Below are 16,800 nucleotides of genomic sequence, written 5' to 3'. Positions count from 1 at the left end.
TTTATACCACCGTGTTAAGTAGAGAAAACCAGAGTGCATGTTTCTTTACTGGATACCTGCCTGGTATTATTCCACTTCCTCACTTGTGTTTACTTTCACACAAGCTGTGAGATCATCTCCTACAGTTTAATGCATGTTTTTTTTTTTTTTTTAACCCATTAAGGCTGAACTTTTAAATCATGCCACAACTTGCTGTCCTCTTACCCGTTTCTCCACATTAAAAAAAAAACAAAAAAAACCTGACTAACCATGGGCTTACTGTGGACATAATCCAGGCTGCCTGCATTTCAGAGGGCTTAAAATGCACAAAAACATACAGGTAAGTGTTTTATTTACACAATGACAACATTTGGATATATCCACTTGACTTCTAGCTGCAGTAAATCTTGTGGCAACAAATCTTGCTGCAACCTGGAGCATGGACCGTTCTGCTGGCATGAACAGGAGCGGCCATTTCTCACTACACAGCATACTGGGCCTTCGCTCCATGTGTTGGTTGGACTTTCACATAAAAGTAGTAAATAAAAAGGGGGGGGCAATCAAAAATAAAACCACGTAGACACTCAATGTTGGTGGCAGAAGAATGTGTCACATTCCCTTAAACAGCACAGCGGGTGTCTTATTTTAGAAAAACAAAACAAAAAACCCTCCTAACAGTTCAAGTATGCACATATGCGAGGTGAAAATCATTCACAGACGTGTTACAAACTAAAAGCAACATTTATAGCAGCAAACTGAGAACAGGTTTCAGGAAGAGACAAATAAACGGAGCAAAGTGGTAGCAAGGAAAAGCCTCATTATTATATATTTGCTAGTAATGTCTCCTGCACATCAAATGTACAATGAATTCTGTGCCCCGATGACAGCGATGCAGTAACAGCTGATCCAGCCCCGATGCAAGTCCAAGTCTCTTTAGGCAGGCCGATGCTGCGACACTCAAACATCTGGACTCTTACCTGAACAACAACGGATTAAGACAGATTCACAGATCCACTTCCTGTGGACCTGAATTGCTTTTGCAACACAAAAAAAAAAAAAAAAAAAAAAGAATGGGAAATTTAATGAAGCAGAAAACAAACCCACACTACGATGCTAAGAGCCAGCTAGGAGACCAGATCAAAGTAATCTGGATTGGAAGTGTAAACCGGGTCCAGAAATGTGTCTTTTTTTTTTTTTCCTTTTTACATCAAGTCTGATCGAGGTTACATCATCACTTCCAAGTCCTCATCGCAGATCACTTTTTAAGGTAACCCCTGTTGGGTGCAGAGAGGCTATGAGGGTAAAGTCGAGATGCAGTCGTCGTTTTGTGCCTCATTAGGTCGTCTCGAACACTCGCGTCTCCTCTGCACGTCTTATCTGTTAATCCCTGTCTTCTGATCCCTGCTGGTCACCGCCCTCATAAGCATCAAGACTGTAAGTGCAGCTTCATGCTGACATGAGTCTTAGCCACCTCGGGGGGTGTTTCATGACGTGCGGGTGTGTACATGTAGATGTATGTAGAGCTACGAGAAGGGAGCAGGGCATTTCATGTCTTTTAATGAGTTAAGTCCTTAAACAAATGCACCAATTTCATCATCATCATCATCTATTCTTTGCTCTCTGCCCGAACCTTCTATTTTTCTTCCATTTATATTCCATCCCCTCTCTTATGCAACTGAGTTCAAAGGTGTGAGCATCCTTTTACTTCTTCTCCTTTTTTCATCTTTTTTCCTGTTCTGTTGCTAAGTTATCTGTTTTAGCAACAGCTCGGGTGGAGAAAAAAAAAAAAGAAAAAAAGATTCGCATCTACTATCGATGAGCATTCCTGCCTCAAGACTGGCCAGAGGGTCCCGTCAGTGTGTTGCTAGTCAGTAGGTGGGGAGAGATGAGGCGGAGGGCTGCAGGGAGCCGGAGGAGTTTGAACGTCTCATGTGAGGGAGGAGGTAGGTGTCCGAGCACAGCTGGTGAACGTCATACCTATCCTCTTTGCGATAGGCCAGGCAGCGCCGGATAAACGCCTGCAGAGCACAGAAGAGCACAGTGAAATGACGGGACGCTCCACACCACTCTACCTCCTGGTTCAGTGTTCTCCACTAATTTAGATCCTATTAGTGGCAGGGCAACATAATCAGCTGCTTCTCCAGTGAGTCTATCACAGGTGAACTGCAGGAGGTATTCCTGGTTCTAATCTGCAGGACATGTAACAGTTCTCTACCTGCTATTCTAGTTTTGAGTGGCTCTCCAGATTGCAGCAAATTATCAGAGAACAAGGAGTTCTGTCACCATCTGCAGTGCCAGACGGTGTAGTCAATCTACTGGAGGACGAGATCCTCTCGAGAGAAGCAGCTGAATAATATCAGGGATTATCAAGGACCTCCACTGGCTAGTGAGCCATCTGGGTGGGAAACATGAGACATGACACAGGAAGGACCAGCGCTAGCTAGTTAGCAGTGACTGAAGTTTCAAAGTAAAAGCTCAGGATTGCCTTCCTGTGAACTGATTGCGGATGCCATTTTCTCACATTCAAAGAAATGCTAAAACAAGTCATTAAATATATCTGGGTGTCCCACCCAACTAAACTATGAATGAGAAACTACTGGTTGCAATATAACAGCTGACTCAGATGAATGAACATGTGTCAACATGTCTCCGGATTACCAAACTAAATCTGGTAAATATTAATACATTAGTGTACACATTTTGCATTCTGCCACTGTAGCTAAAATTGCAACACAAGTCTCAGCCTGTTTATGCTTAAAAACCAGGTGTCCAGCAAGAAACATCAGTCAACTGTTCAACCCAAGGATGGAAATAAGCCAATCCAAGATCATACCTACAATTCAATTTATATTCAAAACCCAAATCTATTCATTTAACTAATCTTGCAACGTGAGAAACTAAAACGAGTGTATCATCCTGATTTCTTTCACACCACTGACAAAGTTATTAAAATTTTTGATGTTTTTTCAAAAATAAAATGTATATTTTCAACTAAGCAAGGTTCCCATCAATTTAATATGTCTAATTTTATCAGATTATTAACTCTGGACTGTTATGTCACTTTTGGCTTTACAGGACTCTGCATCATTGTGAAGCAGCAGGTCGATTTTTCAGGTATTGAATTACCTGAGGCTCAAAACAAGACACCCCAGTGTGGTTATTAAATCTATGGATATCCTTTTAGTTGAATTCAGAGAACATTTACTATATTAAGATTTTTGGAGCAGATGTAAAATATAGAAGATTTTATCCACATCACCCACTATTAACTCACCATTAAGACACTATGCGGTTAAAGGTCCTTAAGGAAATGCCATTTACAGGGTACTTTTCAGTCCAGAGTTTCAGCTTTATTGGATTAACATTGAAATATTGCATCGCTATGAACATAATCTTCATGCAATTTGAGATATCAGGCAATAACAACAGTAAAACTAAGAGCTAACAGCGACCATTTTATAGCAGTTGCATCAGTAAAGGTGATGTAAATGTCCTTGTGTATCCATAAATGTGTCTGAGTGTGTGTTACCTTTGCCTCTGTGCTGGCCTGTGGCTTCGCTGGGAACTGGACCTCTGTGGCTTTGAGGATGGTGTTTTCCTGGAGGATGTCCTGCTGTGACTGATTGTGACCAAACGGCTGTAAAAACAAAACACAAAATTCACATTTAGAGTCTTCATGTCATTTCAACTCAACTTAGATTGTTGTGATGTGTGGTGTAAACGTGTAGCACCTTGCGTCCATAGAGGCACTGGAAGAAGATCACTCCCACAGACCACACATCCACCTTGTTGGAGATCTTAGGTGGTTCCTTCCCCACTACAAAGCACTCTGGAGGGAGGTACCTACACACACACACAATGTCATATGACAGTATTTGTGATATCACATGGAACCTGAGCTTTAAGAATCTGATCTGGGCAGCTTCCATGTGGGCAGAGCAGAACACGTCTGACTGTTGACTATGTGACCTCTTCGGATGAAAATTCATATCACCATCACTCCTGGCACCAACTGCACACATCTGTGTACAGAGCAACAGCTGCTCCACAAAAAGGCAAAAATTGGTGCCCCCCTGCCTGCCCTGTTTTCTGCTGACAAATTCTATTAATTTATAAATAAAACTGTAAGCCTTGATTTATGGAGAGCTAAAAGTGCCAAAAATGAAATAAATAACATTAAATGAATGTCAGAAATTAATTAAAATAGCCATTTATTTAAAAACATATTACATAAGAGCTACACATCAGCATACTTGATGACATCAGCATGGCTTCACTGTGTACTTTACTACCTTATTATTTTTTGTGTGTGTCTGTTTTTTTGGAGAGATGGGGATTTTTCACCTTTATTATGATAGTAACAGCTGAAGGATGACAGGAGGTTGGAGAGGCTGGGGCATTGCATTACCCTTCAAAGATGTTGGTTTCCTGCCTGCTCAACCCGGTGAGCTAAGTGGCACCCCTTAATAATATGATTAATTACCTGTATTATTTTAAAAGATATACACATTTTTATAAACATTCTGGCAAGATGCTCAATGATAAAAGGCCCATTAACATGAGATTTTGAAAGGTCATGAACAATAGATTTGGCTGAAAGTGGTAAAGAACTGTACACCAGTATATTAAAATAATTACTGATTAATCAACAGACTGTTCAGCAGATCTCCTTTAAAAGTGTTGTACATGTATACATAACAAACAAACAAAAAAAGATCAGATGCTATTTTACTTCTACTAGACTTCCAAAACTTAACAGAGAGCTGGTGTTAATAATACAGTTGAATAAATAATAAAAATAGATAATTTGATTGATTTGATTTCTGGAGCAAGCTTGACAGAATACCGTATTTTCCGGAGTATAAGTCGCACTTTTTTTCATAGTTTGGCTGGGGGTGCGACCTATACTCCGGAGCGACGTATATGTGACATTTATAACACATGAACCAAAATACTCCAGCCACTCGACATCTCCGTGAACTGCAGCTTTAAGGCAGTCTTGCGTAACCTGTGGGCGCAGTGGATGATGGATGGAGAGCACAGCTTAACGGCAACTGGGAGAATGCGCCACCCAACTTTCCTGGAAGTCATTGGATGGATCAAGAAAACATGGGCTTCAGTGACAAACCATCCTGTTGGGATTCAGAAAGGCTGGAATAATTGGAACTGCAGCTGACGACGAGTCTGACTAACGCGACACAGAAGAGGAAGCGGCGCTTCGTCTACGGAGTGTACGGAGTTGTTTAGAAGTGACACCGAGGATGAAGACTTCAATGGATTGATGGTTTGGTTAACTTGTTAGTATGTTCTTTATGCTATGGTTATCTGAATAACTTAATGTTACGTTAACATACCGAACACGTGTTCGTTGTGCGTCATGTAGCTGAATGTGCTACGTTAGCATAACGTAGGCGTAACCGTGTTCGTCCTGTTCTTTAATCCATTATTATTTTAAATTGCCGTTCAAGATGGAATTTGTGCTCTGGGTCTCGGATTCTATCAACCGCCCCCCCCCCCAAAAAAGTGCGACTTATAGTCCAGTGCGACGTATAGTCCGAAAAATACGGTATTCATGTATAGCATCAGCACACTGGTCTAGATGTTTCTGCTCCTGGTGAAAATGCTCTCACATTCCTGCCCGTATTAAAATATTTTTATTGTTATGTTTTAATTTAAAATCGGCTGTTATAAACAAGTATAAGACATCTTAACTTTAATCTCAGCCAAACCCCCACTGAAATCAAGCAAACATCACCAGTTAGATACAACATCCCATGTTTACCCTCCACCGAGAGGTGAGGGTCAGTGGCAGTTTTATAAACCGTGTGCACGGAGCAGGCTGTTCTGGGTGGGTATCATGAGCTCCCAACCCCCAGTCAGTTGATAGCTGATGATGTGAGCTGGCTGTTAGGCTAACGGGATCTGACGTCTGAAAATGCCAGAGCACTTTTGCAAACAGGCGCCATCTTGACAAATCGACCATATGTTTGAAGAATATGCCACTCCATTTTAACATAAAAAAAAAAAATTCTAAAAATATATTTGGTGACACAGGAATTGTATTTCAAAACTTAACTTACAGTTTGGGGTGCTCTCCTCTGCTTGTGATTTTGTTTGAAATGCATTCCCCAACTCTACATCACCACTAGCTGGGATTGATCAGTCTTAACTTGCTATGCAGAGATATCGACGAACCACAGAGACAGTTTACGTTATTACAAGATGCACTGCAGCACAGGAACCTTGAAATAATTAATTATGTTTTTCAATAAAATTGACATTTTAAATTGATTAACGATACATTAATTTATTATGTATTCATATCCAATTTTTATTAACTTATAGCAAATTTTATTTCATTTTGGCACTTTCAGCCTTCCATACTGGCCTGCCCTCCCACCGCTTCCTTCTGTACAACAAAATGCTGCACGTGACGTCTTCGTCATCATTCCTCTCATGTGGGTCAGTTAAAGACCGCAACCTGTGCAGATCCACACTGGAATTTATACTGACCACATTTTTAAAAAATTACAGTCACAATTCACTGTATATCACATTAGCAGCACAGTGTAAGAGACACAATTTATAGACGCACACCACAGATTTAGTGTGCTGACCGTTTCAGGTAATCTGCAAACATGGATTTAACCTGCCTTGTCAGTCTGGGAAGGGTATTAGTGTGTGTGTGTGTGTGTGTGTGTGTGTGTGTGTGTGTGTGTGTGTGTGTGTGTGAGAGAGAGTTACCAGTAGGTGCCTGCTCCCTGTGATGTGAGGTCCATGCCGTCTACACCGTAATTGTCATCGTCCATTATCTTGGACAGGCCAAAGTCTGTGATTTTGATTTCTCCACATGCAGTACCATCCACCAATAAGATGTTACCTATTTACCACAAACACAGTGAGATTCACTGTTTAACAATTTTATAGCCTGTGTTAACAGTGAAACACTAAAAGACATCAGAGGGACCGTAATTGACTCTAATTTCATGTTGAACGTGTGACCAACCAGGTTTGAGGTCATAGTGGATGATGGGGGGTTTGATTTCGTTGAGGTAGCGCAGTGCGCTCACAATCTGCATGACAATGGAGCGTGCCTCTTTCTCCGACATTAGCTTGTTTTGTTTCAGGTAGAAGTCCAGGTCATTTCCTTCACAGAACTCCAGCACTGTGCAGAATCTGACAGAGACAGATGCACATGGTTACATACTGAGGAAACAAATGCAAAACAAACAAAAAAAAACTGAACAAACAAGACATGATCAATATTTGCAACTTCAGCTTGTCATCAGTTTATTGATCTTTAAGTAGCCAGAGACACTGCTTATCCAGTATACCTTTCTTTCAGGTTATGGAAAGTCTGGAGGATGAGAGGAGACATTTCCTTCCCCTTCCCCCATATGTAGGTCAGAGGTCAGGGTCAGGACTCTGTGCTACTTAATGAGCCTGACTTCAGTTTCCAGTCATGTAAGCGAGCTGCTTAGTTATTATCGAAGGAAGGTTTTGCTAATTTTGTACATACATGATCGCCTGCCCTGGGCTGCCCCTTCTTTTAACCACCTTCTGAGTCTGTGTGACTACACCTCATGTGGCAAGTTACCACTCACAGACAGAAGTTAAACCTTCAGAAAATAACTGCCATTGTCAGAGCACGCTAACGCTGAATCATACATTCCACTGTGATTTTCCAATCTGATACCACCCTGACCTAGAGCCTCGAGGCAGAACACAAACAATTCATGCATTATTTGAATATTTACTGGGTTGGGTCTCTGCAAAGCTTTGACAGTAACTAGCGTGCATCATGCTGGTTTAAAGCCATTGCAAATAAAGCTTTTTAACACAGTGCTGTGAGAGGTACATCCTCAGGATGTGTGAGCCCAGCAGGGCTGCAGCTGGCAGATGTCACAGGTCACTCACGTGTCAGTATCCAGGGAGAAATAGTCATACAGCTTGACTATTCTGGGATGGTCCAGCTGCTTGTGTATCCGGTACTCCCTGCATGCATGCCTAGAAGGGAAGATGTGTCAAAACAGTGCGTGTAAATAGAGAATTATTTTGTCTGTGTGTATCTCAGTTATTTTGTGTCTGCGGATGAGACCTACTTGTGGTAGTTCTCCTTTTTCTCCTCTCTCCAGTTCTTGTTGAGCTGGTGGATTTTAACAGCAGCGTAGCGCTGCTCAAACAGGTCAAAGGCCTGCATGTGAGAGGGACAGCACACTCACACATTTTGTCTGGAGACATACTTTACACACAGAGAGAAAATATGAAAAGCATAGTCCAGTCAAAGACAATACCTTATAGACTTCACTGAAGCCGCCCCTGCCCAGCAGGTGCAGCAGAAGGTATCTCTCGTTCAGGGTGGGATGGTCTTTAAATCTGAGTGAGGATTACTTAAAGTGAGCAAAAAACTTAAAACAACATAATGGAAATCCTCACTGTTTGCACATTCAAGAACTCTGAAGTTAAAACTGTATCACAGGCCTTGTAATGCAGCTTGTAATGCAGCTTTCGTCCTCTGAGGAACTGATCTAATGGGTACACAGCTGCTCACTTCATTGCGATTTAGATTCATCACATGACCACTTGATAAATAAAAACTAAATTAACGTGAAATAAATTTATCTGCTCTGCTAAATAATGACTGTGGGAAACAATACTAATACTTGTGACTCATTTCACAGCCCATAGTCATGTCTTAAATGTTAGAAGAGAAGATCCATTGGTGAGGTTGCCAAGTGCACTTACGCTGAGCTGTCCTCGTTGTTTATCCTCTTCAGCTCTCTGATATGAAGGTTCCTCACCCGTTCCAATCGCTCCAGCTCCGCTTGGATCTCTGCTTCCTCCTGGACATCCATCATAAATGATGAAATTGAAATATTTTACAGTTTTAAAACATTTCACTTATAGATATGGTCAAAAATTTCTTTAATCAGAATTTTTGCCACATGAACACAAAAACAATTAATTTGTTAGCTTATCTTTTTTTTTTTTTTATAAAAGCAATCACCTTCTTCAGATGTCCAAGGCGGAGCTTGAAGATTTCTTCCTGCTCGTGGTACTCGGCGAGGGTCAGTCTGCCAAAACATGGACGAGTCAACAGAAGTCAAACTTTCCAAGTAGAACAATAAACTGAGCAGATCTGAAAAGATCCCCACGTGTAATGAAATTTAGACAGTAGCAAAACTCTCTTTAACTTTTATCCACACAGAAATTCTAACAATACCTCCGCTCAGGGCAGCTTTCAGTAGTATTAGATTTAGAAAAAAAAAAGAGGAGAATTGTTAATTTTTTTATGGTTTTACAGACAACATGTGCTAATTTCATTTACTCACAGCTGAGGCAAGGAGGGTTTCAGGAAGGGGTCCGAATCGTTGCCGTTGACCACTTTCGTTTTGCGCTGCTTGGGTTCAGATGCGGAGGCCACAGACAGGGAGGGAGACGCAGGGTTTGGAGGCTTCCTCTTTGCTAGCAGCTTCCTCTGGCGCTCTATGTCCTCTCTCTGCTGGTTAATGCCCTCCTGCTGCCTGTGTTGAGAAAAGCACAAATAAGAAATGGATAACCAGATAAACACCAATGCAAACAACTTATCACTTGTTATATTTGTGGCCGTAAAGTGAAGCATGGACAGAAAAATCACTTGCGGGAAAAAAAAAAAAAAAAAAAGATTGCACTGGACATTGTATGGAAAAACAAACTATAAATAATAAAGTTAATTTGGTTTGAGTAAAAACAATGCATCACTTGATCAGGTTCTGGAATGCATATCCGTCAGTCCACTGCTCCGTGTAGGATGCTCCGTGTCTGACAGTGGTGAAGTGGCCGAGGCGGAGGCGATCCTGCATGCTCTTCTCGCGACATGACTGCTTCTCCTGGGTGCTCTGCAGGGGGAGAAAAAAAAAAAAAATGAAAGAAAGAAAACAGGCACACAGTTAGAACAATGGGTTTGTTGTTAAAGCATCTCAAGTGAGGCTTGATACTGTTTTCAAATCAAGTTAAGGACTCCAACAACATATTCCAGTGATCCTATTCCTATTATGATCATATTCCCTGATCTATTGCCATGCAGACAAAGTCCTTTAGGCAATACTTTTATATCATGAAATAAAATAACTGTATTGAGCAAGGTTGCTTAAACTCAAAGTCCTTCCACCACCACCACCACCGCTGCTGTGACAATAAATTCATCTCAAATTGAAACAGTGGAGACCAAAGGAGAACAAGTGGCTGGTGAAGATATTCAAAAACCTACCAACTGAAACACAGTGTCCTTTCTCTCAGCAGCTGCGCACCAAAGCAAAGCTAAAAACACCAGAGAACACTAGACTAAGAAGCGCATTTCGTTAAATGCCGTCACCTGTGCAAACAGGTTTCACGTTTACTCTGTACACATTAGTTAATATGAGTTAATACATTCCTACAGTATCTTCACTGTCACATGTCGAAGATCAACAATCATTACAATCAGCTTTAAGTTTTGCATGTTTTTTTTTAGCTGAATGTATGCACGCATAATGAAAACACACCTTCTCTATGAGCAGCTTCTTGCTCATGGTGATGCATTTGTTGAGTCTCTCCTTATATTTCTCCAGGAGTTTTTGCTGTTCATCAATTTGTCTTCGCAGGTCACAATTAGCCTGTTAAAAAAAAACAAAAAGAGGAGCAGGATGAGGATGAAACTGTGACTTGTTAAGTGTAATATAAACTTAGCGTGATAATCTGTAGGGCTGTAATCAACTGAAGAAAAAATTGGTCAATTTAAACTGTGCCTACTTGCCAATCAATCAACTGGATATGGGGACAAAAATCTGGACATAAGGTCTAGATTACTTAAATCAGATATGTTGCAATAATGCTAGCAGGCTTTGGCTTTAACGAACAATGGCTATCCAGCTTGGTCTGCGTATAGCTCAACCAGCTCAAAAACCAACGTGTCGTGTTGGTTGTTGAGTGTCACATTTTTAAAAAACATGCCCAAATACTTGCATTTAAGCTTTGCAAAAGCAGCCAAACTATCAGCTTCCTTGACATATTTAGTTTGGAGCTGTCTTCATGTAAACAGTCAGTAAACATAAATGTTATACAAGTCAGAGCGAGCAACCGATGTTAACTGATGTAGCATTTCTCTTCCTTTGAATGTAACCATAGCATACTGGCCAACCAGTTAAGTCGAGTCAAGAATATGGAGACCAAACTCACCCTGAGCAGGTCATCTATTCGTCCTTCTTTCTTTTCCAGGTCCAAACTCTTGTTGCTCTCCAGGGCAGCGAGTTTTAGGCCTGTCAGTTCTGTCTAAAAAAGCCAAATAGACAGGTACAAGTAAGAGATGCTAATCTGCTTGGATTTAAAAAAAAAAAAAAGAAAGAAAAAGTGTGTTTCCTCTGTGTGATATCCTACCTGGACACACTTGCTTGAGGAAGCTTTAAGATTGTGCTCTCCAAAGCACAGACTGGTGGGTGAGGAGCTATTCTGCCGGATCTACGGACACAAAGGTTTTATTTAACCTTAAAAAGATACAAACACTCACTTCCACACAATGCCAATAACTTAGAGTAACACTGATCCCTGAGCAAGACTTGACATGGTTATTTCCAGCCCCATATTTTTTTCTTGAAGTCTACTGAAGAAGCTTTGCATGATTCACAATTCTAAATAATCCTTATTCAGCTAATATTCGGCTTTGGTGCAGCCCCATTTTATCTCTCAAATACTCACGATTGAGCCTGGGGCAGAGTGTGAGTTCTGCGGAGAGCGACGAACTGATGGGAGACCTCTAACTGGACTGGAACCATTTCCACCCTGGAACTTTGCACAGAGAGTAAAATTAAGACTGAAAAAAAGAGCTTCAAAATGATGAGAAGAAACAGCAGTTGTAGTAATACTCACATCAAAATAGTCACTGATCTTGGGCCCACGAGTGGAGGTCTTCCCTGCAAATTAAAACTTCAATGTCAGCCATCAGTAATTTGCTTTTCCCCCACAAATCATGCTGTTTTAAGATGTCCACCGTACCTTGACTACTCTCTGAATAGGTATCAGCTTTCCTTTTCCTCCCTCTGGACGATTCAGAGTGCTTCTTCTCCGGAGTCTGTAAATAGATATGAAGCAAAAAAGAAAAGCATAAATCCCCTGCGTTTTATCTAACAAAGCAGGATCGTGTGGTGGTGTTCAGCAGGAAAGAGCAGCAGGAAGGAAGAGTACATACTGAGTAGGCAGGAGAGCTCCCTCTTTTCAAATCAGAGTTCTAGGAAGAGAAGTGAAAGAGGTGGAGGTAGCAGGAGAGACAGGAGAAAAAAAAAAAAAAAAAAAAAAAAAAAAAAGAGTGGGCTGTGCAAGGAAAACACTGACAATATGGATAGGTTTAAAAGCACATATTACTGTGCATCTCTGTAATAAACAGTGTAATATGTTCTGCTTGTATGTGCGTTTTACCTCAGACTCCTTGTCACTAGATGAGCCCAGACTTCCATAGCTGTGGTTAGAGGATTCATTAGCCAGACCCTATACAGAGCAAGAATTCAAACACAGAACAGAACAGAACAGTCAGCATAGGTGTGTGGTGCTATTCAGGTTCTGTAATGATTACGAAATGTAAACAACAGTGAAACAAATGCTGAAGGCAGGCGTCTAAGCTGGCTCATCTGACAGGAATCTAGTCTCTTCTAAGGTTTTAAGGTGTGTCACTTGGCTCTCTTCCACCTCATGAACATTTCCAGGAACTACCACCTTTTTAGAAAAATGGGAAATTTTTACTTGCTTTTCCACCAGGAGGAACATGAATTTGTTTTGTTACTTCCCAGCTTGTGCCGTAGTGCTTTTGGACAACTTCTGATCATGATGGGAGTTAGCCATTGCTGCTTTAACTTGTGTACAGCATGTTTTCTAGAGCTAGAAAGCACTGGTTGTCACTTATATTGATAAGAAATCTCACGATTGGCATTTGTTTTTCTTTTTACATCCAGGCTAATTTCTCATGTAGCTCCATTTACTGCTCCATAATGAGTCAAGAAACAAAGATGCATAAAAGGAAGTTTTCTGAGGAAGTTCCACTGGACCCACTAACTGTGTTTGTGCGAGACATCAAAATGGAGGCACTGCGGTTACCTTAGCACCTCCGCTGGTGCTCCCGGTGCTGCCTCCTGTGTTGCCGCTGACAGCTCCTGTAAACCTGGCCTCAAGCAGCTCCTGTCTCCTGGGGTCCAGGCTGTGCAGCTCCTCCATGGGGCCTGGCATGACGACAAAAAGCACAATTCAACGAGACACTTACATTATCACTCTTAGTCGTACTATACAGAATTAGAGCAAAGCACACTGCTGTGGAAGAAATCACTCGATAAGAATAAAAATGAGCACAGTAAGAAGCGAGACACGACAGTATCGGGGATGGGATTAGAAAAATTAGAGTGAGAATAAAAATAGAAAAATGGATTTCATTCATCTGGGAAGGAGGTAGCCCTTCAAAAGATGTGCTTTCAGTGTATCTTGGAAATTACAGTAGCTGAGTGACACTGTAAGTAGAAACAGAAAGCAGGGAGGTCATTTTACACCTAGGGAGCTAGGAGGAGAACAGTCCAGGATGGCTCGAGTCTGCCAACACAAGAACCATTAGCTGGCCCATCTACAGTACTGTTTTGTAATCACTGCGCCATGTTCAAGCAGTCAAACATTTCAGGACCTCAGTACTTCTGAAGCCTTGCAGATAGAGAAAAATAACAACAAGTTGCAACGTCACTCAAAAAAAAAAAAGCAGTAGACAGTAGCAGTGTGTCTAATTGAAATGCTGCACGTGTGCATCAGTTCTCCTTACCCTGCTGAAACAGGCTATTCAGGCTGTGCAAAAAGCCATGCTTTACAGTTACATTTTCACCAGTATATAAATAGACTTTCACACGTCTCTGTGACTGCCCTTTCAGTTGCAAATCCGAACCACAATATGACACTCACACAATAACACGTACATATCTACTGTCAGACTGGGCCTACAACAACCAGTTTCCCAAGAAAGAGGAACGCAGGTCTTCTTACTCCCTGCGGTCTGCTCCAAGTGTTTGTTTCCTTATTGGACATTTCCTGGCTGTCATCTTTATACAGCTTCTGGCACAGGGGCATGCCTTAAAAGGCATAATGGACATTATGAAACCTCCGTGCAGTCAAACAGGGAGCACAACACAATACCAACAGTATGCGGGGTTATTTTAGGACAGAGAACCGACTGATTTGGGTTAACTGATCTATAAAGCTAGAGCTTCGTGTTGGAGAATTATTTGTCTATTTGGACATTTGTGTTACGAGCGTTAAAAACTCGTACTGAGGACGTGTGCTCAATATGGTACCTACGCAGATTGTGATTCGGACCAACTTCGTAACACCGTCGCTGTCTCAGTAATTTTCCCCTGCCCTATAACTAATGGCCTTAACTGGAACCGTCTAAACGAACTACTGCTATTTATTACTGTTTTGTCACATCACATCCAGCAACTCCAGCAATACAGAAGTAAATAACATCACGTCAACAACATAAATAATCTGGAACAACAAATGCACGCAAACTGGTTAAAAAGTACAGCCTACGGCCTGGTTTGCAGTTCAAAGTAGCAGGGTCATGCATTACAGTGCATTAATGGATGCATGCATAGCTACGTTGTTTGATATTCCACTAGATGCTGTTGACAGGATGTTACAAACTGCTTACAAAAACACTGTTTTCGGATCAACGGCTACGAGTGGCAAAGAAATCACCCAACATGACAGTCAAACAAACGAAACCACAAGCTAGCGCTGCCTTTGTGCAAACATGATAGCTTGCTGCTACTTAGACTGGCCATCAACTGAACTGACAGCTGACGTTTGGCTTCCAATTCACGGCATCAGTGAACTTGACATCCATTTTTTACTTGAACGAAGGTTAGCTCGACACGGCCAAAATCCACCTCTCCCGGAAAAGGGACGCACTTTAAGGAGAATATTAGGAGCGGGTCGCGCACTTGGTGAGCTGATATACCTTCCTTGCTCTTTGCGGTCGCCGTTATTTGTGGTTGAGAAATCGTTGGGGACGAGGAGAGCTGCGACCAAGATGGCGTCGCCTCCAAACTTCCACCACCACTTCCACTGTTACTTTGGACACTCATGAAGCCACTTTACCGCCGAGAGGAGCCAGCGTACACACTGCCGTTCGCGGAAATCCCAAAGTCGCGTTCATCGTTCTGACACCTGCTGTCGCCAAACAGGCCGGTAAACGTGAGCTGCACCGTTCTTTTCCCAGTCGCTAGACGCCTCGCATTTTGTGCTCCGTGCGGGTCCTGCGAAGGAGCGGCTTCTTCAGAGAATCGCTGAAACGGATCCAGTGTAACCTTTGCATGATGACCGCACCGCGCGCCTGTCAGCATCCAGTTCGCGAGCGCAGCTTTGATTCTGGTATAGGCGAGGCTATCGCGAGGCTCGCTCGCCCGCGCGCGCACGCGCCCTGGCAGCGCGGTGGGGGGATGGCGTGACACCGAAACAGACACTGATCTAGGATCGTTTTACCCTCCTCCAAAGTAGCCCGAGGTTTACCAGAAGGCACCGCTCAGCGTTGACCTGAGAACAGCTCCTTGTTTTGGTGAAAACAACAAGCACCCAAAAAAAATGGCCGAAAGTTCGTGTCTGCTTAGAGAGAAGGAAGGGAAAGGAAACCACACAGTGTATGTACACACACACATAGATATAGATACAGACTTTATGTACTTAGATATGTACACTACTGAAAGTATTACGTACAGTGTGGCGTTTTAGTTTGACAGCAGCCTGTAGATCTGTGTGTGATTGAGTAAATGCGTTACAGTAGGAAGGGCTGTGGTCTTGATGTGCTGTTTTACAGTCTTGAAGTACAAGTTGCGGGGAGGGTGAGGAGGAGGAGGAGGAGGAGGGAAGGGAGGTATAGGGGGTGGTGCAGGTGGGAGGATAGTGATGTGGTCTGGGCTATAAGGTCTTTTGTTCCAAAATTGGTGCAGTGCATCAAAATGCCTTTGCTGTGTTGTAGGGCAACACACACACACACACACACACACACAAAACTCTCTCTAACATTAAACTGTCTGGCCTACATCTCTCTTGCATTCCTGTCTAATACATTTATGTAACCTAGACATGTGCTGCTGAGAGTCAACGAATGTGCGGAGAAGATGCTTAATCTCTAATATTTTTAGTCTTTATAATCTCACGGGTTCAGATAAACATTCAAAGTGATAGTAAACACACCGCAAAAGGGATTTTGCGTCTGTCAAACCCCAGCTTCCCCTTGCAGTCATATTGCATCAGGCAACAGACGGAGCCACAAATGATCATACTGCACCTCATATGCACCTGCCCATGGTAACCTGATTTTTTTTTTTTTTGGTCACATGGTTTCCATGGTAACAGAGCAATAGTCTTGACAGGCAATCAGGAGGGTTGTATAAGCAGTCTACTATATTACACCACACCATGCACATACATACACACACACATTCAGTCACTCAGAGTTTGTGATGTAATTTCAGGTATGAAACTTGTGTTATGAGGAAAGGGCTGACGGCAGGCCTGATATTTAAGAAGGAGCTGGGACATTCCAGGAGCATCAAATGCCTGATGGAGAACTGGGAATGCTGGCTGACATTTTACAAACTGCCTCCAGCTTGCCTAAATGACACACAGCTAAGGCCTACAACAATAATGGCCTTTCAAATAATAATAAAAGTTTGAAAAAGCAGTGCAAGTGAAGCGGAAAAGAAGTAGTTGCACAATTGCAAAGGTATGACAGTTCATAACAGCTGTTGTATCCCACAGCTCAGGCATTAAAGAAATGTT

The 16,800-nt window shown here is 42.1% G+C and overlaps 1 protein-coding gene across 3 annotated transcripts; it reads right to left on the bottom strand.

The window, feature by feature from the left end:
* Nucleotides 1-314: 314 nt before the first annotated feature.
* Nucleotides 315-15,401, bottom strand: LOC115795919 (serine/threonine-protein kinase tousled-like 1-B). 3 transcript variants are annotated; one of them, XM_030752059.1, is made up of 22 exons: nucleotides 14,978-15,401; nucleotides 13,081-13,202; nucleotides 12,409-12,477; nucleotides 12,182-12,220; nucleotides 11,989-12,064; nucleotides 11,863-11,906; nucleotides 11,692-11,781; nucleotides 11,374-11,454; nucleotides 11,176-11,268; nucleotides 10,503-10,613; nucleotides 9,721-9,857; nucleotides 9,312-9,503; nucleotides 8,987-9,053; nucleotides 8,725-8,822; nucleotides 8,274-8,355; nucleotides 8,082-8,173; nucleotides 7,897-7,986; nucleotides 6,986-7,155; nucleotides 6,724-6,859; nucleotides 3,711-3,822; nucleotides 3,509-3,616; nucleotides 315-1,997 (listed from the first exon to the last, which is right to left on the bottom strand). In XM_030752059.1, exons 1-22 carry the CDS (start codon nucleotides 15,102-15,104, stop codon nucleotides 1,848-1,850), a joined length of 2,286 nt encoding a protein of 761 aa, XP_030607919.1. In that variant the 5' UTR covers nucleotides 15,105-15,401; the 3' UTR covers nucleotides 315-1,847. The 3 variants fall into 3 exon arrangements, with proteins under 3 accessions (XP_030607919.1, XP_030607920.1, XP_030607921.1); XM_030752060.1 differs by having other exon boundaries at nucleotides 11,692-11,775; XM_030752061.1 differs by lacking the exon at nucleotides 12,182-12,220 and having other exon boundaries at nucleotides 14,978-15,400.
* Nucleotides 15,402-16,800: the final 1,399 nt, after the last annotated feature.

The sequence above is a fragment of the Archocentrus centrarchus genome, chromosome 17 (genome assembly GCF_007364275.1).
Source record: "Archocentrus centrarchus isolate MPI-CPG fArcCen1 chromosome 17, fArcCen1, whole genome shotgun sequence".
Taxonomy (NCBI): Eukaryota; Metazoa; Chordata; class Actinopteri; order Cichliformes; family Cichlidae; genus Archocentrus; species Archocentrus centrarchus.
This window is presented reverse-complemented; position numbering and strand designations above follow the sequence as displayed.